The sequence below is a fragment of the Garra rufa genome, chromosome 19, assembly GCF_049309525.1.
Source record: "Garra rufa chromosome 19, GarRuf1.0, whole genome shotgun sequence".
NCBI lineage: Eukaryota > Metazoa > Chordata > Actinopteri > Cypriniformes > Cyprinidae > Garra > Garra rufa.
Window position 1 is genome coordinate 15,221,762 of NC_133379.1, and position 24,889 is coordinate 15,246,650.

General features: G+C 33.2%; 2 protein-coding genes across 2 annotated transcripts; both read right to left on the minus strand.

Moving 5' to 3' along the window:
• Window positions 1-237: 237 nt before the first annotated feature.
• LOC141292804 (uncharacterized) lies at window positions 238-6,919 on the minus strand. The gene is made up of 3 exons (XM_073824866.1): window positions 6,766-6,919; window positions 4,250-5,067; window positions 238-1,085 (listed from the first exon to the last, which is right to left on the minus strand). Exons 1-3 carry the CDS (start codon window positions 6,917-6,919, stop codon window positions 954-956), a joined length of 1,104 nt encoding a protein of 367 aa, XP_073680967.1. The 3' UTR covers window positions 238-953.
• A 2,386-nt stretch (window positions 6,920-9,305) lies between these two features.
• LOC141292206 (non-selective voltage-gated ion channel VDAC1) lies at window positions 9,306-24,592 on the minus strand. The gene is made up of 9 exons (XM_073824165.1): window positions 24,519-24,592; window positions 23,554-23,623; window positions 20,947-20,996; window positions 18,011-18,163; window positions 17,871-17,923; window positions 16,620-16,847; window positions 14,829-14,979; window positions 13,694-13,751; window positions 9,306-10,584 (listed from the first exon to the last, which is right to left on the minus strand). Exons 2-9 carry the CDS (start codon window positions 23,618-23,620, stop codon window positions 10,493-10,495), a joined length of 852 nt encoding a protein of 283 aa, XP_073680266.1. The 5' UTR covers window positions 23,621-23,623; window positions 24,519-24,592; the 3' UTR covers window positions 9,306-10,492.
• Window positions 24,593-24,889: the final 297 nt, after the last annotated feature.

Below are 24,889 nucleotides of genomic sequence, written 5' to 3' on the forward strand. Positions count from 1 at the left end.
GAGGTGTTTCAGCTTTGTGGTTTCGACAGGCCGATGATGTTCACATGAATATTCATTTCAAATCTGAATTTATGCTGTAATCATCAGCTAAAACCATGCACCGATGTGTGCAAGCTTAGATGAATGATAATCATCCAACATATGGCTGAATGTGACTTAAAAAAAAATTGAGTTTTTGTCATGCATATAGCATCATTTGCATAATAAAGTGTAACGAAATGAAATATCACACTGAAATATTGGCATACAGAGGTGCTTTATTGATGAATGTAATTCGTACCGATTGATTAAAGAGGAAACCAATACACCGTCTTCATGCACAGATGGAAATCAGAGATGAAGATGCTCTATTGTGTTATTAGTATTGGAGCTAAAGCAAATCTGCACACATATTGATATACGATGCCTTCAGCTGCTGCTACGGTTGTGTTGAGATGGGCAACGCTCATGTGCAGTTGAATAATAATAAAAACAAGAAACGATAAAAACAGCTGCACGCTAATTTTCCATAAATCTCTCAAGCTTTGGCAACGGCGGACCCGGCTCATATAAAACAACTTCACTGAAGTCATAACAAACATAAAGGGGACCAGCCCGAAACGGCTGCACTAGAGTTAACATTGCTTCGTATGAGCTGTGCACGCCTTCACAGCACACGTTATAGACTCTAAATAATCATCGGCATTTTGTTCTAGGCCTTTGTGACAGATAGAAGAAGGTTTATAATCAAATATTTACAGAGACAGACCTTCATTTGCTTTTTTTTTTTCAAGAATGATTAAATCAGAGCGAAACCGTCTGCTTTTATAGACACCCAAGAATATACAGAGGAGAATGAGAAGAACCCAAAACCATCTGAAGAGTGCACTTAAAACAAACTACTAAAGCACAATCCCTCCTCCCCTGATTAATTAAGACACCATGTGTGGACTAAATCAGCTGTATGCTTTTGTTCAGAAGATGTAGTCGTTGGTCATCTTGAGTGAAGGCATGGCCTCGTTGACGTTCTGGTCGAGCCGGTGATACTCCACCCCGCGCGAGCAGAAGCCGTCCCGCCAGCGGCGACTCTGAGCCAACAGCATCAGCTGCAAATATAATGAGTAGAGAGTCAATCATGATGACAGAGCATTCACACCACTGCTGCCTCTGATGGAAACAGTGCTTACATGTTCATGTATGTGCCTTTCATGTTGATTTTACATACAGTGCCTTGCGAAATTATTCATACCCCTTCATTTTTTTCACATGATGTTATGTTGCTGCTTTATGTTAAACTACTTTAAATTACTTTTTTCCCACATCGATCTACACTCCCTACTCCATAATGGCAAAGCAAAAAATATGTTTTTAACATTTGTGCAAATTTATTAAAAATAAAAAACTGAAAACATACCGTTGCATAAGTATTCATACCCTTTTCTGGGACACTCGAAATTTAGCTCAGGAGCATTCATATTGCTTTTAGATGTTCCTACACTTGGAGTGGAGTTAAACTGTGGCAAATTCATTTGATTGAGTCTGATTTAGAAAGACACACACCTCTCAGAAAAGGTCTAACAGCTGAAAATGCATATCAGAGCAAAAACCAAGATAACTGCCTGTAGAGCTCAGTGACAGACTTGCGTTAAGGCAATGATCTAGAGAAGAGTTCAGAAACAAATCTGCTGCATTGAAGGTTGACAGAAGCATTCTCCATAATGGAAGACGATTGGAACAACTAGGACTCTAGAAAATGTCTGTCAGCCCCCATCCAAGCTGACAGAGCTTGAGAGGTGAAAAGGTGAGGCAAAGAATGGCAGATAATTGCCAAATGCAGATGTGCAAAGATGGTCACATCAGACCCAATCTGGTTTTTGCTTTGTCATTATTATGGTGTATGGAGTGTAAATTGATGTGGGGGAAAAACTAATTTAAAGCAGTTTAACATAACGCTGCAACAAAATAAATGTGAAAAAAATTAAGGGGTATGAATAATTTTGCAAGGCACTGTACTGCTTGATCTTATATCAAATATATGTGTGAATTAGTACAGTCACGAAACTATACTAACATTTCTAACTTTGAAACAATACCATAACAATATAATTTTTGGTAATATTTAACACCATTTTTGATACCACAGGGGAAAAAAGTTAATGTACTTATTCACTCAAACTCTCCACTGCAAAAAATGCTTTTCTTACCTGAATTTTTTTGTCTTGTTTCCAGCCAAAAATTTTTAAAAAAACTTAAATGAAGAAGGATTCTCTAGTCAAGTAAAAAAAAAAAAAAATCTTGTTTTCAGAATAAACAAGTCAAAATGAAGTGAGTTTTTTGCTTAGAACAAGCAAAATAATCTGCCAATGGGGTAAGAAAAAAAAATCTTATTTCAAACAGAAAACAAATTATTTTTCTTGTTTTTAAGTTTTTTTTTCTGAAAACAAGAAAATTATTTTTACTTGTCTAAAAAAATCATTCTTGATTTAAGTTTTTTTTTAGAAATTTTGGCTAGAAACAAGACAAAAATCTAAGTAAGAAAAGCATTTTTGCAGTGTGTCTGTCTGAGATTCAGGCCTTATAGCTCTGAGGCCAGTTTCTATAATTATTAATAACAAAAACACAATAATAATAATAGTGTAGTACAACTGCACAAAAAAATAGAATGCTTTATGAATATACACAGAGACAAATAATTATGTATACCTGTCAAAAGTTTTCAGACAGTAGGATTTTTAATGTTTTTAAAGAACTCACCAAACCTGCATTTATTTGATCCGAAGTACATTTTTATATGTTCATATTTTGAACAAATCAGTAAAAAAAAAATTATGGTTTTTCTATTTAAAATAACTGCTAAATAAATAACTAAATTAACTTGAATATATTTTAATATGTAATGTATTCCTGTGGTTTCAAAGCTGAATTTTTAGCATCATTACTCCAGTCACATGATCCTTCAGAAATCATTTAAAAACCATTATTATTATTGTTGAAAACAGCTGAGTAGAATGTTTTTCAGGTTTATTTGATGAACAGATCAGAAGTTCAGAAGAACAACATTTATCTGAAATTGAAATCTATTGAAACATTATAAATGTCTTTATCATCACTTTTGATCAATTTAAAGCATTCTTGCTAAACAGAAGTATTCATTTCTTTTATTTCTTTCCCAAACAAAAATATATATTATACTGACTTCAAGCTTTTGAATGGTATAGTGTATAATGACACAAAAGCTTTTTATTTCAGATAAATGCTGATCTTTGGATCTTTTTATTCATCAAATAATGCTGAAAAACTGTTTTAAATATTGATAAAAATAAAAAAAAACTTTCTTGAGCAGCAAATCAGAATGATTTCCTTGAAGGATCATTACACTGACACTGAGTCTGGAGTAATGATGCTGAAAATTCAGCTTTGATCTCAGGAATAAATTACATTTTAAAATATATTCTAATCGAAAGCAGTTATTTTAAATGGTAAAAATATTTTTACAATATTATTTTTGTATTCCCATGTCAGAATCTAAGGCTATTTTTGTAACAAGAGTTACATAAGCACAAAATAAAACCCAAGCAGAAAATGCAACAATTATACATTAACATTTTTTACATTAACGTGATGAAAAATTATAAAATCTTTTATGGTAAAAGTAAGCATACTTCCTTAAAAAAAAAAAATCTCTTCACTCTAGAAAATAAATAAATAAATAATAGCAACAATAATAGTCGTTATTATTATTACTACTTCTATATTTATTGAATACAGATATTAAAATGCTAAAAAAAAACTAAAGAAATATTACTAATATTACTTTTTATTGTAAAATAAAAACAAAAATAATATTTTAGTAATAATAATAACAATCATTTTATTTGACATTACAACTGTAAAATTACAACACTAATATTTCTTAATTTCTTCACTTTCAAACGTTACACCATGCACCTTATTTTGACAGTAAACTACAGGAGCCCTTAAAGCTTCTCTTTTGTTGATGCGCACCTCTTATTATAAGTTTGTCTGGTGCATGTATTGTGTGCATTTATTTTGTTAAATAATGCAGTGTGCATTTCTTTAGTTCACACGCTTAAATTTCTCTATTTGAATGGCAAAACGTGACTGAAAATGAAACTGTACAGCTACTGCGGTTATCTCAAGTGACTGCAATTAGATGAAATAACCCGTTGATGACGTCTATGTGTGTCGATATCATCTCTTGCGGTGACACACCCTATCAAACAAAAGCCTGTGGACACGTGAAGCTTACCTTCCTCTTGTTGTGGTAGGTGATGTACACGATAGCCACCAGAAAAGCGATGATGACCAGATGAAAGAAGAAGTGGGAATCTTCATCCCTTTCGATGGCGGTCTCCTTGATTTGAACATGTATTTCTTCATGGCTCTCAGCAGGGGAAAGGTTTTTCCTCACACCCTCATTGTCTTGAGGCAACTCAAAGTTATCATCAATACCACCATCATCATCAATACCACCATCATCATCATCATCATCATCATCATCATCATCACCTCCAAAGCCCAAGTCTGCTTCTGGAGACATGCGGCCGGCCATGTAATCTGAGGTGCTCTCTGTTTTGGCAGACGCAGGGGTGGAGACGGTGCTGGGCTTGTTTTCGGGTGTACTGGCGGGCTCTGGTTGGTTTGGTTTGGTGGATGTAGCCTGGTCTGAAGTAGTTTTCTGTAGGTCTGGATTGGGTTTGTTTGAATCTGAGGTGGTTTTGTTCAGGTCTGGATTGGCTTCACTCGGTTCTGAGGTGGTTTTGTGCAGGTCTGGATTGGCTTCGTTCGGTTCTGAAGTGGTTTTGCTCAGGTTTGGATTGGGTTCGTTCGGTTCTGAAGTGGTTTTGCTCAGGTTTGGATTGGGTTCCTTCGGTTCTGAAGTGGTTTTGCTCAGGTCTGGATTGGCTTCGCTCAGTTCTGAGGTGGTTTTGTGCAGGTCTGCTGCTTTGGTGCTGATGGTGGTGTCGATAGCGGAAGTTGGCACCACAGTCGTCATAGTCATCACAGTAGCCACCTTGCCTGATTTATCCTGGGTGCTTGCCTTTTCGATTCCATTGCTGGTTCCAACTGTGGATAAAAAACAAGCCACATTAAGAGCAATTCCTGTAATGCTGTTGCCACCACATGGCTATTGTACATCAGTACAGTGATTTAGATTACTTACAAATTGTAATCTGTTACTGATTCCAAATTACATGAAAAGAATTGTAGTCAGTGACGTAATCTGTTACATTACACGTTACAAGTAATCTAATCAGACTTTTTGATTACTTTTGACCTAAAATTGTTTTCACATTGATTTAAATAGGATAATCTGGTACCTTATTGATAAAAATATATATAAAAGGAAAGTTCAACTCATTGTTATTAACAACATGACGTGGATTAAATATTAGGGATATACCGACTGTTCGGCAACCAAAATTATTCGGCCGAAAATGCCAAAAAAAAAAAAAAAAAAAAAAAGCAATTTCGGTGTTTGCATGATGAGAATCATTCATGAATTTCTGTCAGCAAAAAGTAGTACTGAGGTCTTCTTTTGGGTTTTCCGCAAAATAAAAGTCAACATTCATAAATGCTAGTATTGTAATTTTACTGTTGTTCTGTAAACTAAAAGACAAAGACAAAAATAACAATCATTCCAACAGCTCTATTAATACATTTATTCTAACATTCTCCTTTGCTCAGCAAGGCTGCATTTATTTGTACATTAAAAACACATGCCTGATTCAAGAAGAGGGTCTTAAAAATGGCAAAAGAATATTATTTTACTAACTTATTGATTGTAAGTTAAAATGTGCTTTGTTGGTAGGCTATAATGTCTAATATAATGTTAAAAACGTTCAGTGTTACGCAAATATTTTTAAATTGTTGTTTTGTAATTAATAATTAATACATATTACATTACATGTACGTTTTCCCAACTGGGGTTCATGAAGGAACTGCAGAGGGTTTAATGAAAAGCTACTAATTAATTAAATAATAAAAATGTAAAATGAAAAGAAATAGCTTAAGAATAATTTAGTTTGAAAGACATAGAAAAAAGACATAGTAACACATGGTTACAGATTGATAATTCAAATAAAATTAATGTGTTCATTAGTAGCTGCAATGTTGAGATTATTAAAACTGAAATGATTTTTATAAATCCCTCAATTTTCAGTGCAATTATATCCACCTAGTCTTTGAGTGAATGTCCACCAAACTGGACCACTGGAAAAATGGTAGGCTATTTTAGAAAGGAAAATTAAAAAGATGAAAAAGACGAATTAGGGAGAATCAATAAATTATAAATAATTAAGTGCTTTTGCTTGAATAATATGCAAATCAATTAAAAAAGTATTATTTTCTTACTTTTTCCCCTCACAATTCAGAATTATTTAACTTAAATTTGTCACGAATCTGAAAGAAAAGTCCAAATTAAAAGATGTAAAGAGAATTGTGAGGTGTAAATCTCCATTGTACATTTCATAACTCCAGTGTTTACAAAACCTGACAGCTGCGCAACTGACCACGTCACAAAAGCATGAGACTTCCGGTATCACAATCAATACACAGAAGTCTTGTTTTCTGAGAGTTCTCTATATAGAGTCTTTATGTAAGGTTATGTAAACGTGTCATTTTTTGACACTGATATATAATGAGAAAGACATTGGGAATAGAGAATTCGTTCACAGAACACGAGCTGTTTTGGGTAACAAATAAATAACACCGCTGGCCGCAGGGAACAGCCTGTTTAGGTTTATATGGAAATGATCCACTAACCTGACACTGTCGGTGCGCATCTTACAAATAGAATCTGCAGTGACAGTAAAACTGCGAATGTTCTCAGAGCTGAAACCCCGAATCCCGTCTTCCGTGTCGCCGCCATCTTCAATGCTGTCGTCTTCGGTGCGCAGCTGCGCATGCGCTGTTTCATCCGCCGCTCCCTGCTGTAAACAAAGCGTCCTTTCTATTCAGATCGCGTGACTCAATCGTTGACTCATAACTAATACCAATATACTGAATGCTATTTGAGTGCACCACATAGAAATGAACGAAATGAGTACGCGAATTCGAACGCTGACGTAAACAGTGTGCGTCGCCGTCGCAGAAAAAGCTTCGTCACAATAACTTTTATCTTACCTTTATCCTGCTTTAGAATATGACAGGTGTTACAAATCAAGTTTTTTAATCCGATTAAAATGATATATTAGCTAGATATTATTGTAAGTTCATAGCTGTACGTTTTCTAATAAATAGATCCTTTTTTTTCAGTATTTGAAGCGATACTGCAGGTGAATAGAGTAAAAAAAAGTTATCTTACTCAGCTGATTGATCACATTGATAATTGCAAACATTTTTTGTATTACAAGTTTTCTAAAATGTTATGTTTAAATATGCAAATGAGGTATTATAATGAAATATGTGCTAATTTGCATACATTTCCAGCACAAAAATCTAAACACTGGATTCACCCAAATTCGTTTATTGTATTTTATTTATTTTTTTGACATATTACAATCAAATGTTTTTACAGAGGGAATTTTGTGTGTCATTTTGTCACTATCATTTAGAAAATTTTTCAAACAAACAGAAAACAATATATTTTATGTTGTATGTGTTGTATAAAATCAAGCAAATTACATATGAACAAATCCCTCTGTAAAAACCTTCAGGATATAGACAGGAATAAAAATGTCAAGTTTGGTGTGTGTAAGTGCTACTGAAGTGGAGATTTATGGCTCAGTGTAGGAGAAAAACTCATTTTGAGAAAACAGCCTTTAAAAATATGTATTTGTAATTGTATATGTAATTGAAATCTATTGACACAAATAGATAACATACTATAAAGGAAACACTTAACAGTGTCTTTCTGGATGTTTTCTTTCCACTAGTATGAAAAAACACTTAACCTAAAATCTCAAACTTGACAGGTGCACGAAAAACTGTTTTTGCCTGCAGTGTCTCCCCTTAAAGGAACTGAATTCTGTATATTGTTTTTTTGTTTAGCCCTCTGGTGCTCCTCACATGAAATGAATGTACTATATGTGACCCTGGACCACAAAACCAGTCATAAGGGTCAATTTTATGAAATTGATATTTATACATCAAAAAAATCTGAATAAATAAACTTTCTATTGATGTATGGTTCGTTTAGATAGGACCATATTTAGCTGAGATACAACTATTTGAAAATCTGGAATCTGAGGGTGCAAAAAAAATCTAAATACTGAGGAAATCACCTTTAAAGTTGTCCAAATCAAGTTCTTATAACTAATCATAAATAAATTTTTGATATATTTACGGTAGGAAATTTACAAAATATCTTCATGGAACATGATCTGTACTTAATAGCCTAATGATTTTTGGCATAAAGGAAAAATCGATCATTTTAATTGTTGGTTATTGCTACTTAATACAGGTTTTCTGGGTCAGGTTCACATATACCGTATTTTAGTTCAATAATGTTTAATACTAAGTATTTTTAGGGGATTTTATGGTAGTAGTTATTATCCATTTATTACAACTTTTTTTAGCACAGACCTGAAAATGACATTTTCCAATGAATCTTGAATGTTTTGGAGCACTGACTTTATAATAATAATAATAATAAATGTATGCATGTATGTATGTATATATAGGTATATATAAATAAAATATGTAATTTTTGTATTTTTTTATAACAATAAACATTTTTATTAACATATTTATATGTCAATAAAATAAAACATAACTATTTTCATAAAACAATAATTAGAAAAATATTATTTTCAAATTGTACATGAAGACAGATTGTGACTACTTAAGGACCATTTAACCTTTTAAAACCAAATGTCTATGATTTTGCATAGTGCCAAAACCTTTACCCTAAGTTTCGTAACATTGAGATGAAATAAATAAAAAAATTAAATAACAAAAACTAAAATTGGTCAAAAATGCACAAAGAACACCAAAGGGGTTAAAGCATAAAATCTCAGCATTGTTTCATCAGTGGTATTAATACAATGGATATTAATTTGGTTTATATAGCTTTTTGTGCTCTCAATCATAATTATATTTTAATAATACATCTCATATATTTACATAATGATATTTTTGTGAAAAGAGGAGACTTCTTTGTGTCCATATTTTCCGTACACTGTATACATCTTGCATTGCCAAAAAAAGAAAGAAGAAAAAGGCACACTGCAAGCTATACCAAAGTCTTTGTGGATATACTTCAAATTGTTTCTAAAAGTTAAACCTACACATTTAAGAAGAAAAACACTAGTAGTTATATGCAAAAAGACTTTCAAAGTAAGAAACCAAACTGCACAGTCAAATAGTGTGGTCCAGGTTGAAATGTTTTATTCAACTGAAAGTATCCATACTGCTAAATCCACAGTATTCTAATCCTACATTTAAAAACGGAAGACTACATCCACCTATCCATATCTTTTATGCTCTCCCCGATACGCCAGAAGCTCGTTTCCAATCTCCTTTTGTTCAGAGAGAGCTGAAAGAGTTGCCAAAGGTACAGGCAGTATGCAGCGATAAAACAATAATGGACAAGATACACATTTGGTTTCACTCACACAGACGAGACAGAAACACGAAACGCACCCAAAAGTCTGGTGTCTACAACTAAAGACGTGACAGGCTCCTACAGCAGCCCTCTGAGTGTCATCTGTTACATACGGGTCCCTTCCTTTAAGCTTTGTTGGGGTGAAATCCGTAGATCAGGAATGTTGTGACCTACACTGCAAAATGTGCTTTTCTATCTTAGATTTTTTGTCTTGTTTCCAGCCAAAATATCTACAAATTCTTAAATCAAGAAGGATTTTCTAGACAAGTAAAAATTATTTTCTTGTTTTATTAAAAAACAGGTCAAAATTAAGTGAGTTTAGGCTTAGAAAAAGCAAAATAATCTGCCAATGGGGTAAGAAAAAAAATCTTATTTCAAACAGAAAACAAGATTATTTTTCTTACCCCACTGGCAGATTATTTTGCTTGTTTCAAGCAAAAATGCACTTAATTTTGACTTTTTTTGCTGAAAACAAGACAATGATTTTTACTTGTCTAGAAAATCCTTCTTGATTTAAAAATTTGTAGATATTTTGGCTGGAAACAAGACAAAAAATCTAAGATAGAAAAGCATATTTTGCAGTGCAATATTAGCATTGTCTGATGTAAACGTCTCTATTTCTACCCAAAGCCTCCCCTTCCCAAAAAGGAAACATCTGTAAAATATTGTCATGTCCAACACTTTAATAAATAACGTTGAGTGTAGTGAAAATACATTTTTCAAGCCATTTATAACTGCAAATGCTCTTCTTTCGCTCTGTGTGACCTAGTAAATATGCTAAATATCGCTGCACCCTCTGAAGAAGTGAGCCTCACTAATGCATTATTTGACCGAGTGTAGTGCGCTTCCTTGGCCAGGGCATCTAAGAGAAACAAGGTGTGTGAGGGTAGGATATTTAAAAAAGAAAAAGAAACAAAAGTCAGGATTATTGCATTCCTCAGCTTTCTATGCCTCAAACTCCAGACCCAAACCCAGTTTGTGGCCACCCGCGTTAATGTTCTTCCCATCCAGAAGAGCAGAAAGGGTCAGCTTAATACCTGAAACGAATGAAGAGGGGGAACAAGTTAGAAAGAGAATGATTACAACCAAGACTGCCTACTGTAAACAGTTTTTAGGATTAGCATGTTTTTCCGTGTTTTCTTTTTAGAGTAGTCTCTTATGCTCAAGGCTGTATTTATTTGATCAAAAATAACCAGTTACAAGAAACAGTAATATTGTGAAATATTATTGCAATTTAAAACAGCTGTTTTGTATGGTAAATATGATAAACTGTAATTTATTCCTGAGATTAAAGCAGAATTTTTAGCATATTTTCTCCAACCTTCAGTCACACGATCCTTCAGAAATTTCTGGCAATTTTATAGATGTGTATTTTAAAAATAGCTGATTTTTTTGTTTTGAAGACTGCAAGTATCCAGCTTTTAACAATAATATTTTTTTACAATAATAAGTTTTAAACAACTTCAAGAAGAAATTTGGAACACCAAATTCAAAATTTCAAAATTCTAATTTCAAAATTCAAGAATTCAAAAATCCAAAATGTCAAAAATTCTAAATTCTAAGAACTATGTTAATCAAAATTATGCTTATGTTCCAATCAACTAAGATCCTCAAAACAAAAAACATACACAGGGTTTCTGCAGATTTTATGATGACATTTTCACTCCACTGACAAATATTTGTTAATTTATAGCATAAACTCTAACATTAATTCACTTAATACAAGACTTCATATCGTCAGTTTGCATCTGAAATAAAAGTAGGATGTTTTATGGCTATCTTATAGATATGTATTTTTAAAATAGCTGATTTTTTTGTTTTGAATTCTTAGACTGCAAGTATCCAGCTTTTAACAATAATATTTTTTAACAATAATACGTTTTAAACAACTTCAAGAAGAAATCTGGAACACCAAATTCAAAATTTCAAATTTCAAAATTCAAGAATTCAAAATCCAAAATGTCAAAAATTCAAAAATGTCAAAAATAAAAATCAAATAATCCAAAAATTCAAAATGTCAAAAACTCTAAATTCTAAAAACTATGTTAATCAAAATTATGCTAATGTTCCAATCAACTAATATCCTCAAAACAAAAAACATACACAGGGTTTCTGCAGATTTTATGATGACATTTTCACTCCACTGACAAATATTTGTTCATTTATAGCATAAACTCTAACATTAATTCACTTAATACAAGACTTCATATCGTCAGTTTGCATCTGAAATAAAAGTAGGATGTTTTATGGCTATCTTATAGATATGTATTTTTAAAATAGCTGATTTTTTTGTTTTGAATTCTTAGACTGCAAGTATCCAGCTTTTAACAATAATATTTTTTTAACAATAATACGTTCTAAACAACTTCAAGAAGAAATTTGGAACACCAAATTCAAAATTTCAAAATTCTAATTTCAAAATTCAAGAATTCAAAAATTCAAAAAAAAAAAAAAAAAAATCCAAAAATGTCAAAATTTCTAAATTCTAAAAACTATGTTAATCAAAATTATGCTAATGTTCCAATCAACTAAGATCCTCAAAACGAAAAACATACACAGGGTTTCTGCAGATTTTATGATGACATTTTCACTCCACTGACAAATATTTGTTAATTTATAGCATAAACTCTAACATTAATTCACTTAATACAAGACTTCATATCGTCAGTTTGCATCTGAAATAAAAGTAGGATGTTTTATGGCTATCTTATAGATGTGTATTTTTAAAATAGCTGATTAGAAGAATAGAAGAAATTTGGAACACCAAATTCAAAATTTCAAGATTCAAATATTCAAAAATTCTGATTGTACAGAAAGTGGGTCAGAATTCAAGCTTCTGGTATAAACAGGAAAGAGTGTGTTGGGAATGTTTTTCAGGACGTTTAGATATTTGTATTGGGGGGGGGGAAGACAATGACTTAGAAATATACTCATACTCATTTTGCAGTGCATACAACATTTAATGCCAATACATTTTAAGTCATTAATTTATGAAAGGTTTAATTAAGACCTGCACAAACCCTGCATACAGTGTAAAAACTATTTTATGTATTGAATTAAAATAAAGATTGCCGTATTTTCGCAAAAGCATACCATTTCATTAAAAAAGCATGTTTAATTCAACGTCTTACTTGACGTTTTTACCAAATTGGATATCAAATGTTTGTTTAGCGTAAGAAAAAACTGCAATAAAACCATTTTGTTAAAAGGTAAATCTGTTGATTATTGCTTTAATTAATGTGATTACTAAAAAAAAAAACATTTTTGTACTGCATGTTTTTCATTAAAACGTTCAGCTGAGTTATATAAAGGTCTAAACAACTGCAAGCACTGCAACTTATTCCAATATATTGATTTATTATCAGTGTTATAAAGCAATGCTGTTTTAGGGTTCTTTGATAGTAAAGACTTCAATTGTTACAAAAGATTTCCATTTTGACTGAATGCTGTTCTTCTGACACTTTTATTAACCAAAAAGTAAATAAATGTAGCCTTGATAAGCAAAAAAAAAAAAACTAAATGACCAGAAATGTAATGTGAAAATCAGGCACTACAACGCAGATACAACCACAGATATTTACAATATGTCATGACTCAACATGCTTTATCATTTAACACTTTTGTCAAATTTTTCAAATGTATCCACTTGAAAAGCATCTTCAAAAAGCAGGACAAAAACTGTCTCAATGTGGACGAAAACCCAAATGTATCTGGATTACACTGCAAAAAATGCTTTTCTTACTTCGATTTTTTTGTCGTTTCCAGCCAAAATATCTACAAATTCTTAAATCAAGAAGGATTTTCTAAACAAGTAAAAATTATTGTCTTGTTTTCAGAAAAAAACGAGTCAAAATTAAGTGAGTTTTTGTTTAGAACTACTAACTAATCTGCCAATGGGGTAAGAAAAAAATCTTATTTCAAACGGAAAACAGGATTATTTTTCTTACCCCATTTGCAGACTACTTTGATTGTTTCAAGCAAAAAGCTTCTAGCAATCCATGAAACTGTGATGAGCTGGATCAGGTGGGTTTAATTAGGACTGAAACTAAACTCTGCAGGATAGTGGCCATTCTGAAGCAGAGGCATAGTCATTTGGAACAGGTTTGATAAACTCGGTGTACCAGATTCACATCTTCAGATACTTACCAGGCTTCAAGGTTTGAGTATATCCCAGGCCGACGAGGCTAGAATTATTCACTTTGGCCTGTAAAGACAGACAAAATGCGTTTGACTGCAAAACTCACTGGATTTCAGCCATTTTTTCCCAAACTGAACATGCTTCAAAGCATCTCATCCAAGCTCTTGTCATTTGTAGGCTACATTCACACTAGATACAGTACAGACTTCTCATTCAGCTGTGCCCAAACTTTTGGTCTGTACTGTAGATATGAATTCAACTGAAAAAAAACTTGTGAAACAATATCTTTCAGGTGGTTAAATAGCAAATAGCAAATAGTGGAGCTCTGCAGCCACCTACTGGTAAAAGTTATTTGTAGTTGTTCTTTTTACTTTTAAAGCTGGATTTTCCAAAAGATGGGCAAAAATCTTACACTAAACCATGTGAAATTATCCATGTTATCCCCATGAATTAAAGTTAGAAATGTGGGTCTTTTATAAAGTGAATTTTACATAAAAGCAGTTTTTGTATAAAAACCCATTTAAAAAAATATTTATTTATTAATTTATATATATTTAAAAAATATCACTAACCCACTGAAAACTGCAAAGATGTAGAGTAAAAACTTTAATAAACAGAAAAATATACCGTACACACCAAAAGTTTGGACACACCTTCTCTGTACTGTATGTTTGCATGGATTTGCTAATCAAAATAAATCCAATCCAATTTCAGATTCTGAAACTTCTGCTTATATGAACCCTAAATGTTGCAATCTGAATCTCATTCCTGTGCATTACATGCATTTTGAGCCAAACCTCAGCATATACCAGCTGAGCTGAAACAGTCATAGAATGTCAATCATGTCAATATTTGATGTTTTTGCTCTAAAATATAACTCAGAATTTTAACTAAACTTATTTAATATTAGCAAAAAGGAGCATTTTTTGCCCTCACATTTTAATTTTTTGTTTCAATTTTGTTTGCATGACACTAAGCTACATCATGCTGTGGAAGCATGCTATTCATCAACACATGCACACAAGTAAGGTTAACCATCCCTTTAGTAAGGGGGATTTTTACAGATTACATTATTATGCCTGGAGGTGCCAAAATGACTGCCTTGATCAGTGAGAAAATAGCATGAACAAAAACTACACATACCGAGAAGGAAGCATCAGCATCAATCTGATACTTGGCAGCGATGCCAAAGCGGGTGTTGCTGTTGCCGGCGGTCCAGGCCAGGTTGACCGCCGTCTCCAGATTATCATTCACTTTTTGGTAAATGGAGCCACCGAATTCTGTTCCATCATTCCTGCGATTTGAAAACACATCAAGACACATGTTTCTATTAATAAAATGTACTGAAATGCATTAAGTACACTGCAATTCATCAACTCGGTGATCGTTTGTTTTAAACAATGAATTTCACTTAATCATTTTGACTATATTTCTATTCCAAAAGATATTTCAACTATCATGTTCCAATCAACTAAGATCCTCAAAACGGAAAACATATACAGAGTTTCTGCAGGTTTTATGATGACATTTTCAAACCCCACTGACAAATATTTGTTCTTGTTTTAAGCATAAATTCACCTAATACAAGACTTTATATCATCAGTTTGCTTCTGAAATAAAAGTGGGATGTTTTTATGGCAATTTGTGTATTTTTAAAATATTTTTTTTATTTTGAATTCTCAGACTGCAAGTATCAAGTTTTTAACAGTAATCTTAAAGAACACAAAATTCTGAAATTCAAAAATTCAAAATTCAAGAATTTAAAATTTAAACATTTTAAAAATTCAAAAATTCTGATTGTACAGAAAGTGGGTCAAAGGTCAAGATTCTGATTTAAACAGGAAATTTGGAGATGTTTTTCAGATTGTTTAGATATTTGTATTGGTAAAAAAAAAAAAAACAACTTAAAAAAATACTAATTTTTTGCAGTACATACAACATTTTAAGCAAAGACATTTTAAGGGCTTAATTTATGGAAGGTTTAACCCTGCATTCAATGTAAAAAAAAAATTGTATTGTAATAAAATAAAGACTGCAGTATTTTTACAAAAAACATACCATTTCATAAAAAATGTCTTACTTGGTGTTTCTACCAAAAACTATATCAAATGTTTTATAGTCTAAGAAAAAACTGCAATAAAACTATTTTGCTAAAAGATAAACCTGTTGATTATTGCTTTAATTAATCTGATTATTTAACTGTCACTCCCATTTTTTAACATAGACGGCGAAACTGCACTCCCAACTTAAATTTTTATAATTCATGAACAAAAACATTTTGTAATATGATTTTGATGTACATTTCCCATGGTAATGCAATGTCTGATTTTAAAAAGGTTTTCAAAGGATGAATTTAGGGATTTTAAGTTTTCAATTGATTTCTTAGGCATAGGGAAAAAAAGCCAACAAAGAAAGTGTTTCTGTGACAAAGGCCAGATCTCCTATTATGATGTAGATTTTTGAGGTACACTCTTGTCACAAATTAATCTAGTATTTTTCCTACACAATTTGTTAAAAAAAAAAAAAAAAAAAAAAAAAGAGTCTTAGACCTTTACTCAACGATACATAGTTTGTCACGATTAGGATTTATTTGTAATATGGTGAAGTAAATGTAGGTGTCCTGCTGACTGTTAAGAGGTTAAAAAACATGCCAATTTTTAACTGCATATTTTTCAGTAAAAAGGTTGTATTGAGTCTTCGTTATATATAAAGGCCTAAACACAACTGCACACAACTAACTCAATCCTTAAGATTTGAGCTTCATTGATCTAAACAAGCACCAGACATCACCGTCCCACTTCCCGCTGCAAAGCCCTTGACAAATCCAATCGCCAGGGAATAAACGTACATATAAATAACCCACCTTTCTAACCTTGAGACTGCTGGAGACACACAACAGACTCACTAATGTAGATCTGACGATATGGTACCTACACATTTGTGTGGAGCTGAAACTCGTCGGTCTTGTAGCCCACAGCAAAGTTGCTCTGGGTGACCCGGTTCCTCCCAGCCTCAAAAGTCATCTGGTATCCGGCCAGCCAACCCTCAAAGCCCACGACCGCAGCTCCATGAACCGCAGTGCCATTAATGTCATAGTCTACGTCACAGCCCAGGTTGATGTGCTCACGCTGGTAGCTGCTCTTGATCTTTCCACTCTTCTTGCTATGGAAAGTTAGGAGAGAATTTAGTGAAATGTTAGAGGAAACTAAGCTGAGTTTGTGTGGAAAAAACACAACACTGATTGCAAGTCTGTCATCAACTGATATACAGCGCCTTGCAAAAGTATTCATACCCCTTCATTTTTTTCCATGTTTTGTTGCAGCATCATGTTAAACTGCTTTAAATTACTTTTTTCCACATCTCATACACTATAATGACAAAGTAAATTTATTAGAAATAAAAAAACTGAATAGATCCCGTTGCATAAGTATTCATACCCTTTTCTGGGACACTCGAAATTTAGCTCAGGAGCATTCATATTGCTTCTAGATGTTCCTACACTTGGAGTGGAGTTAAACTGTGGCAAATTCATTGGAATGAGTCTGATTTAGAAAGACACACACCTCTCAGAAAACGTCTAACAGCTGAAAATGCATATCAGAGCAAAAACCAAGGTAACTGCCTGTAGAGCTCAGTGACAGACTTGCGTTAAGGCAATGATCTAGGGAAAAGTTCAGAAACAAATCTGCTGCATTGAAGGTTGACAGAAGCATTCTCCATAATGGAAGACGATTGGAACAACTAGGACTCTAGAAAATGTCTGGCAGCCCCCATCCAAGCTGACAGAGCTTGAGAGGTGAAAAGGTGAGGCAAAGAATGGCAGATAATTGCCAAATGCAGATGTGCAAAGCTTGTCACATCAGACCCAAAAAGACTTGAGGCTGTAAAGGTGCTTCAACTATGTACTGAGTTAAGGGTATGAATACTTATGCAATGTGCTTATTTCAGTGTTTTATTTTTAATAAATTTGTAAAATTTGCAAATCTGGTTTTTGCTTTGTCATTATTATGGTGTATGGAGTGTAAACTGATGTGGGGAAAAACTAATTTAAAGCAGTTTAACATACAAAATGTGAAAAAAAATCAAGGGGTATGAATACTTTTGCGAGGCACTGTAGCATTAATTCACCACTTTATTTCCATGTGCTTGTTTAACTAGCGCTGTGCAATTAATTAACAGACATACCCAGTGTTCGGAGAGAAGGAGGAATCAAATGTCAACTTCAGCCCTTTAGCCAGCTGAGAGGGGGAAAAAAAGCAGCATTATGTTAAATAACAATAATGTAATTCATATGCAAAATGTAGAGGGTTTTCTGTGTCTCGTACCTGATCCTCCAGAGTGATCTCTGTTCCCAGAGTGTTGTCGGTGTTCCACTTCTCGGTGAACGTCAGGCCATGTTCTGCCCACTTGTACTTGGTCTCCAGTGTTCCTGCAACCTTGCTGGTCTCTGTGTTAGCCGAGCCGGAGCTCTTGAACTCCTACAGCAGCAGGAAAACAAATGTGTCACTCGCTGAGAACTACTGAAATTCTAAATGGCGAAGACATTTTACTCCTCCAAGACCCTCTTCCCTGTTTAAGCCAGAAGCCTGACCTCTGACCCACTTTCTGTACCAATTTCAGAATTTTGAAATTTGAATGTTTGAACTTTTGAAATTCGAACTTTTGAAATTCGAACTTTTGAAATTCGAACTTTTGAAATTCGAACTTTTGAAATTCGAACTTTTGAAATTCAAACTTTTGAAATTCAAACTTTTGAAATTCAAACTTTTGAAATTCAAACTTTTGAAATTCAAACTTTTGAAATTCAAACTTTTGAAATTCAAACTTTTGAAATTCAAACTTTTGAAATTCAAACTTTTGAAATTCAAACTTTTGAAATTCAAACCTATATTTTTGAATATCCGAAACTTGAGGCTTATTGTTACAAACAGTGTTGGGAGTAACACATTACAAGTAACACGAGTTACATAATCTTTTTTTCAAGTAACTAGTAAAGTAACGCATTACTTTTTCATTTACAAGAAAATAATTGTTTCCTTTATGTGTTTAATCCCATTTTATTAACCAATGTTGATCCAATTCAACCATACTAATAAGCAAAACTTACTTTAGATTAACTAACATTTGTGCTTCATTTTTCCAAGATCAATCTTTTAGTGTATGCTGTTTTCCGTTGAAGGACAGAAATTCAACATTATTTGTAGCACCTGCCATTCAATAATCACAATCAACTTTGTGTTTTGTCACTTTCGACTTTGTCAAATAAAATAAAAAAAATAGCTGTAGAAAGATGCATTTTGCTAGATATATGCATCAGAGTTATTATAGTTAACAAAAACTAAAACACTTTTTCAAAAAAGTAACGTCAGTTACTTTTTGTTTCCTTTATGTATTTAATCCCATCTTATGAACCAATGTCTTTGCTGCTGACTTTTGTTGATCCAATTCAATCATACTAATAAGCAAAACTTACTTTGGATTAACTAACATTTGTGCTTCATTTTTCTCGTTGCTGGAGAGTGTTGAACCTTTTTCCTTCAGTCTTAGGCTTATTCATTTCACTTTTTGGTGTGAAAGTGCTTTTACATTTGCTGGAAATCAAACTTTTAATATTAAAAACAAACAAGCAAGCCCTGCCCAGATTTAAAAAGTAACGCAGAATTAACACAAAAGTCATGTAATGCACTATTTTCCATAAAAAGTAACTAAGTAACATAATTAGTTACTTTTCAGGAAGTAACGCAATATTGTAATCATTACTTTTAAAAGTAACTTTCCCCAACATCGCTTACAAACTGGAGATCTGCGGTCTAAGAATTTAAAACAAACTGCCATAAAAAATTCAGTTTGGTTCAATATCAAATGTCCATGATTCATGTTTATTTTTTTATCTAATTTAAAACTATATAAAATGCATTGTAATATTACATTTTGTTGACTCTAATGATTTTGCTGCATATGGATTATATCTGAAGTTAGATGAGGACATCCGCTACTGCAGCACACACAGGCTTTTCCAAGATAAACATCCATGGGTCAATTAGTACAAACAAGTATGAAAAAACGTGGAGCACTTCCATGTCCATGTAATGGTCAATATCTGCTTCTGAGAGCCACAAATTCATTCTGTCCATTGTAATCATGCAGTTTTGGATTATTATCTTTTATAGGGCTGAGCTGACAATATCAATGAATCCATCTTCATTTTGATGCAACTATATGGATTCCCAAATTCCAAGATCAATCTTTTAGTCTATGCTGTTTTCCGTTGATGGACCTGCTATTCAATAATTGCAATGACCTTTGTGTTGTCACTTTTGATATGAAACAAAGCTTTCAAATTTTCAAGAAAAAATTAATGCTCTAGTAAGATGCATTTTGCTAGATATATGCATCAGAGTTACTATAGTTAACAAAAACTAAAACTTAAAATTGACTGAAATAATAAAAAATTCAAGAACCTTTAACAGAACAAGATTTCAGTACTTTTCATTTTTATTTACTACATTTAACTAAAACAGCAAAAACAGAAATAAAAACGAATGAAAATTATAGGTATTAAAAAGAACAAATACATTAGGATTAAAACAGAAAACATCAAAATAATTACCCATTAAAAAAATGATATAATAGATGTCAAAAATACAAAACTAACACTGATATGCACTATTACATATTAAACATATTTTTAATTAACCTGTTAGTGATATCTTTTATCTATTATGTATTTATGCTTATGCGTATGCTTAAATAAATCTCTCATGACAACAAATTTAGAGTTTTAATTTCATGGATTTCATATTAAATATACAAACTGCCTTATGTGCAATTTAAATATTCGTATATACCTTTAAGTGTTAATTATTCTATTGAAAAAAAGCAAATACATTTCAGCTTTGTTGATAATTTTAACCTTAAGTATTACAGTAATGCACCAGCTGACAGGCTTTCCTGTATAGCTTACAGCTTTAGCGGAGACATTTTTTCCTTAAGAATCTAAACACATCAAGAGCTTGTTATACAGAATCAAATTTATTGCATTGACCTCAGAGCAGATTCTTAACTTCTTCATGGCCAGAAAAAAGCACACATTAAACACTTTGGCGTTTCAAAACCTCACATCCGCAGCGTTTCTACTGTGTTTGTCCCGCTGTATGATTCCATCGACATTTGGACAGAAATCACATCAATATTTTATCAAGTTTGGCAGAATAATAGCATTGTTGATTATGTCTATGACTGAAATCCACTGGCTACTCACCAATCCATTCTCTGACCTCGTTTTCAAGTCCAACTTGATAAGACCAAAACCTGAAAATGACACAGACAAACATCACTCACAAGCAAACAAACAAAAAACAACATGAAGACCACTGTCTCAAGCAGTTTTAGTGTGAAGCCGCCTTGAGCTTTTCTATGTGTGAAGCAAGTTTTAATAGAACGCACTGGGGTTCCCAAGGAAAAATAAATCTCATTCGCTTTCTCCATAGGGGAATTGATTTTTAATTTTTGAAATTTGAATTTTGAAATTTGAAATTTGAATTTTGAAATTTGAATATCCGAAACTTGAGGCTTATTGTTACAAACAGTGTTCTCCATAAGGGAATTGATCATTGTTAATGAATATTAACATTTAATTTACCATAAAAAAAAACCTTGTCAGCTAAAGGATTGTTAATCGATGGTATTCGCTTGTGTCAAACCCATTAAAACTTATTATTTAAATTTATGTTCTAAATAATGTTTACCAGCTGAATTCCTGGTTGGAAAAAAATACATTACCCATGATTCTGCCAAAAAAAATCTCCACAAATCACACCTAAATAAATCTTTAGCTCCACCCACTGCCATAAAGCACTGTAAAGGATGTAATCGAGTCTCCCTGCACTTTCTAACCTGTCTATGTGCATAATCTGCCTATTTCTCAAATCTTGTCCTGGAGGGCCAATGCGCTTCACAGTTTAGCTCAAACCTGGATCAAACTCACCTATCTATGATTTTCTAATGGTCCTGAAGACACTGATTAGCATGCTCAGGTGTGTTTGATTAGGGTTATATATAATCTTTTTAGGAAAGTGGATCTAGTGGGCCAGATTTGAGGATCCCTGGTATATACTGTATATGTGACCATGGAGCACAAAACCAGTCATAAGTGTGATTTTTTTTTATTATTATTATTGAGATTTATACATCATCTGAAAGCTGAATAAGCTTTACATTGATCTATGGTTTGATAGTATAGGACAATATTTGGCTGAGATACAACCAATTGAAAATCTGGAATCTGGGGGTGCAAAAAAATCTAAATATTGAGAAAATCACCTTAAAGTTTTTAGCAATGCATATTAATCAAAAATTAAGTTTTCATATATTTACGGTCGAAAATTGACAAAATATCTTCATTGAACATTTCATTGATGTATAGTTTGTTAGAATAGGACAATATTTGGCAATATTTGAAAATTTGGAATCTGAAGGTGCAAAAAGAAATCAAAATATTGAGAAAATTGCCTTTAAAATTGTCCAAATGAAGTTCTTAGCAATGCATATTATGAATCAAATTAAGTTTTGATATATTTACAGTAGGAAATTTACAAAATATCTTCATGAATATCTTTATTCTAAGAAAAATTTATAATTTTTGACCAATACAATGTATTTTTGGCTATTGCTACAAATATATCTGTGCTACTTAACATTGTTTTTGTGGTTCAGGGTCACATATAATCAACATCTTTAATATTTTAATAATTCGCTATTGATTTTTTTTTTTTATGTCCTTTGCAATGCTTCATGGGATTGCAGTTCTTTCCCTTAGTAAAGCTGTTCACAGTCTTGTCTTTTTGCTTTAAATCTGCATGTGTAACATTGTGATTGGCCTTGTATCTGGTTGATTTGGCTAATGGCTTTTAACACTTTAACCAGGATGTTTCCCTATTGGACAAATGAATCAGAAAATAGTTCTGAAGCCAAAGCTGCTCATAAACTAGTAAGGCACTAACATATTCAATATCAGTGTTGGGGAAAGTTACTTTAAAAGTCATGCATTACAATATTGAGAATATTTACTTTTTATGGAAAGTAATGCGTTACGTTACTTTTGTGTTACTTTTTAAATCTGGGCAGGGCTTGCTTTTGGTTTTTTATATAAAAAGTTATATTTTTGGCAAATGTAAAAGCCTTTTTACATCAAAAACCTCAGGCTTAGAGAAAAGTAAATTGACGTCTGTGCAGTAGACCGCAGAAGAAAAATGTCAATGCAAATGCAGCAAGGGCATTTAATGCATTAGATTATCTTGAGTAATTTTTGCTTATTAGTATGGATGTATTGGATCATCAAAGGTTGGCAGCAAAGACATCGGTTAATAAAATGGGATTAAATACATAAGGAATAACATTTATTTATTGCAGGTTTGCGTCATATTCTAAGTTGAATTTCACTAACTATAAAGAACACAGTGTCTGTTTTTTAGTGAGTGAGATGAATTAATGCATGTTCACATTTATTGTAGAACTAAAGTAACATCTTACTCACGATTTCTCTCAACATGGGGACAGGAGAGCTTTTAATCAATAAATGGAGGAAAAAGTAACTGGCGTCACTTATTTTAAAAAGTAACTCAGATATTCTCGTCAATTAAAAAGTAATGCATAACTTTCCTAGTTACTTGGAAAAAGTAATATTATTACGTAATTGCGTTACCCCCAACACTGTTCAATACTGACTTAGTGAGTGAGTCACATGGCATTTAGGCCACTGTTGATTGGCTCCTGAACTGACTGGTACATTTAGGGCTGGAAGCAAAAGCAGCAAAGTGTGCTTAGGTTTGTGTATGCAGCTCTGATATAAAACCAGATGAATTCATACCATATCCTTTGGTGAAGATGTCCCTGGCGGACTTGCCCAGGTCCACATATGTTGGAGGAACAGCCATTGTCTGAAACACAGAAGGGGCGTGAGGTGAAGAAGGTCAAGCAGAGGTCACATCTAGGACACGCTCATGAACAGATGAGACACTAGCCAGAGATTCCACACAGCAAATCATAAGCTGCATCATATAAAACTCTGAGGAACGTAATGCATTTTCAAAAACAAGAAAGTTAAATGACATTACTTTAGCTTTAAAGTCTTTTGACAGAGCATGCATGTGGAAAATCAACATTATCTTGTATCTAGAGAGCAGCAGCCAATCAGAAACAGTTACAAGCCAATGCAAAATGTCCAAATGCTGGACTTCCATATAACAATCTAGCCTGTTTCTTAAACATATTATATATATAACGCATGCAAATATTTCTAAGAGAATGAACTGGATGAGAGTGAGCAGCAGAGATAGCAAAGCACAATGCAAATGCTGATCTCCGCGTGAATGAACAGATGAGGATCACTGCATCATACAGCTCAATGGCGCAGGTTTAGGCCACTATCTGACCACATAGAGGACAGATGAGCACAGAATCACCTTTCCACTCATGCCACTGATGCATTATTGCAGTATTTCTTTGGTTTTTCAGCCTGATCATCTTGTTGCGCGGTGAGACAATGACAGCGTCGTACGTGCGCGCGCTCACGACATCAGAATAAATGTTATTAAACTGCACGTGCACGTTTGGTCACGCTAACAGACACTTGAGGCACATTCACAAATTCGGCAAGGGCATTTAATGCATTAGTTGTTGCATTAGCGAGTGATTTAGGCCCTGCTAGCGACATTGATGCACTGCATCACCACCTCGCTCATTATAATCTCTACAGATTCACGCGCAGTGAGTACGCTAGGCCTCTGGACTTTTAAGTTTACTGCAGGATAAATGTCTTACATTTGAACCTACCTGGGTAAAGTCGTGAGGACAGCGCCGGGCAGGACTCAGCCGAGAGGATGAGACGTGCAGGGAACTACGCCAGACTCACGCAAGAGCGTAGCGTAAGCGTACGCAAAACCACGCCACGCCCGCAGAATCATCTTGAGCATCATCTCAGCAGATTCAACATCATCCGAGATGAAACTATACATTTATTTTTATTTTTTTCAAATGAGGTTTGATTTGCTTATCTCTTCTTATTAATGTTTCTGCCTATTTCTATTTTTTTATACATTTTTAAAGAGTAGTTATAATTTATCCAACACCTCGGGATGAAAGTACATCTGGATTTTTTTAGGCGAGACACTGCAGGTGAATGGGGTAAAACAAAAATAACTAAA

What these genes read in the sequence shown, in the direction of transcription:
- LOC141292206 (XM_073824165.1), bottom strand. Translation starts at nt 23,620, where the DNA reads ATGGCTGTTCCTCCAACATATGTGGACCTGGGCAAGTCCGCCAGGGAC. An exon ending in ATGCTGATGCTTCCTTCTCG is followed by an intron (nt 13,752 to 14,828) that starts GTATGTGTAGTT and finishes CTGTCTTTACAG; the next exon opens with GCCAAAGTGAATAATTCTAG. An exon ending in TACTCAAACCTTGAAGCCTG is followed by an intron (nt 10,585 to 13,693) that starts GTAAGTATCTGA and finishes CATTCGTTTCAG; the next exon opens with GTATTAAGCTGACCCTTTCT.
- LOC141292804 (XM_073824866.1), bottom strand. Translation starts at nt 6,919, where the DNA reads ATGAAACAGCGCATGCGCAGCTGCGCACCGAAGACGACAGCATTGAAG. An exon ending in ATGCGCACCGACAGTGTCAG is followed by an intron (nt 5,068 to 6,765) that starts GTTAGTGGATCA and finishes TTTTATCCACAG; the next exon opens with TTGGAACCAGCAATGGAATC. An exon ending in CCTACCACAACAAGAGGAAG is followed by an intron (nt 1,086 to 4,249) that starts GTAAGCTTCACG and finishes TTATATTTGCAG; the next exon opens with CTGATGCTGTTGGCTCAGAG.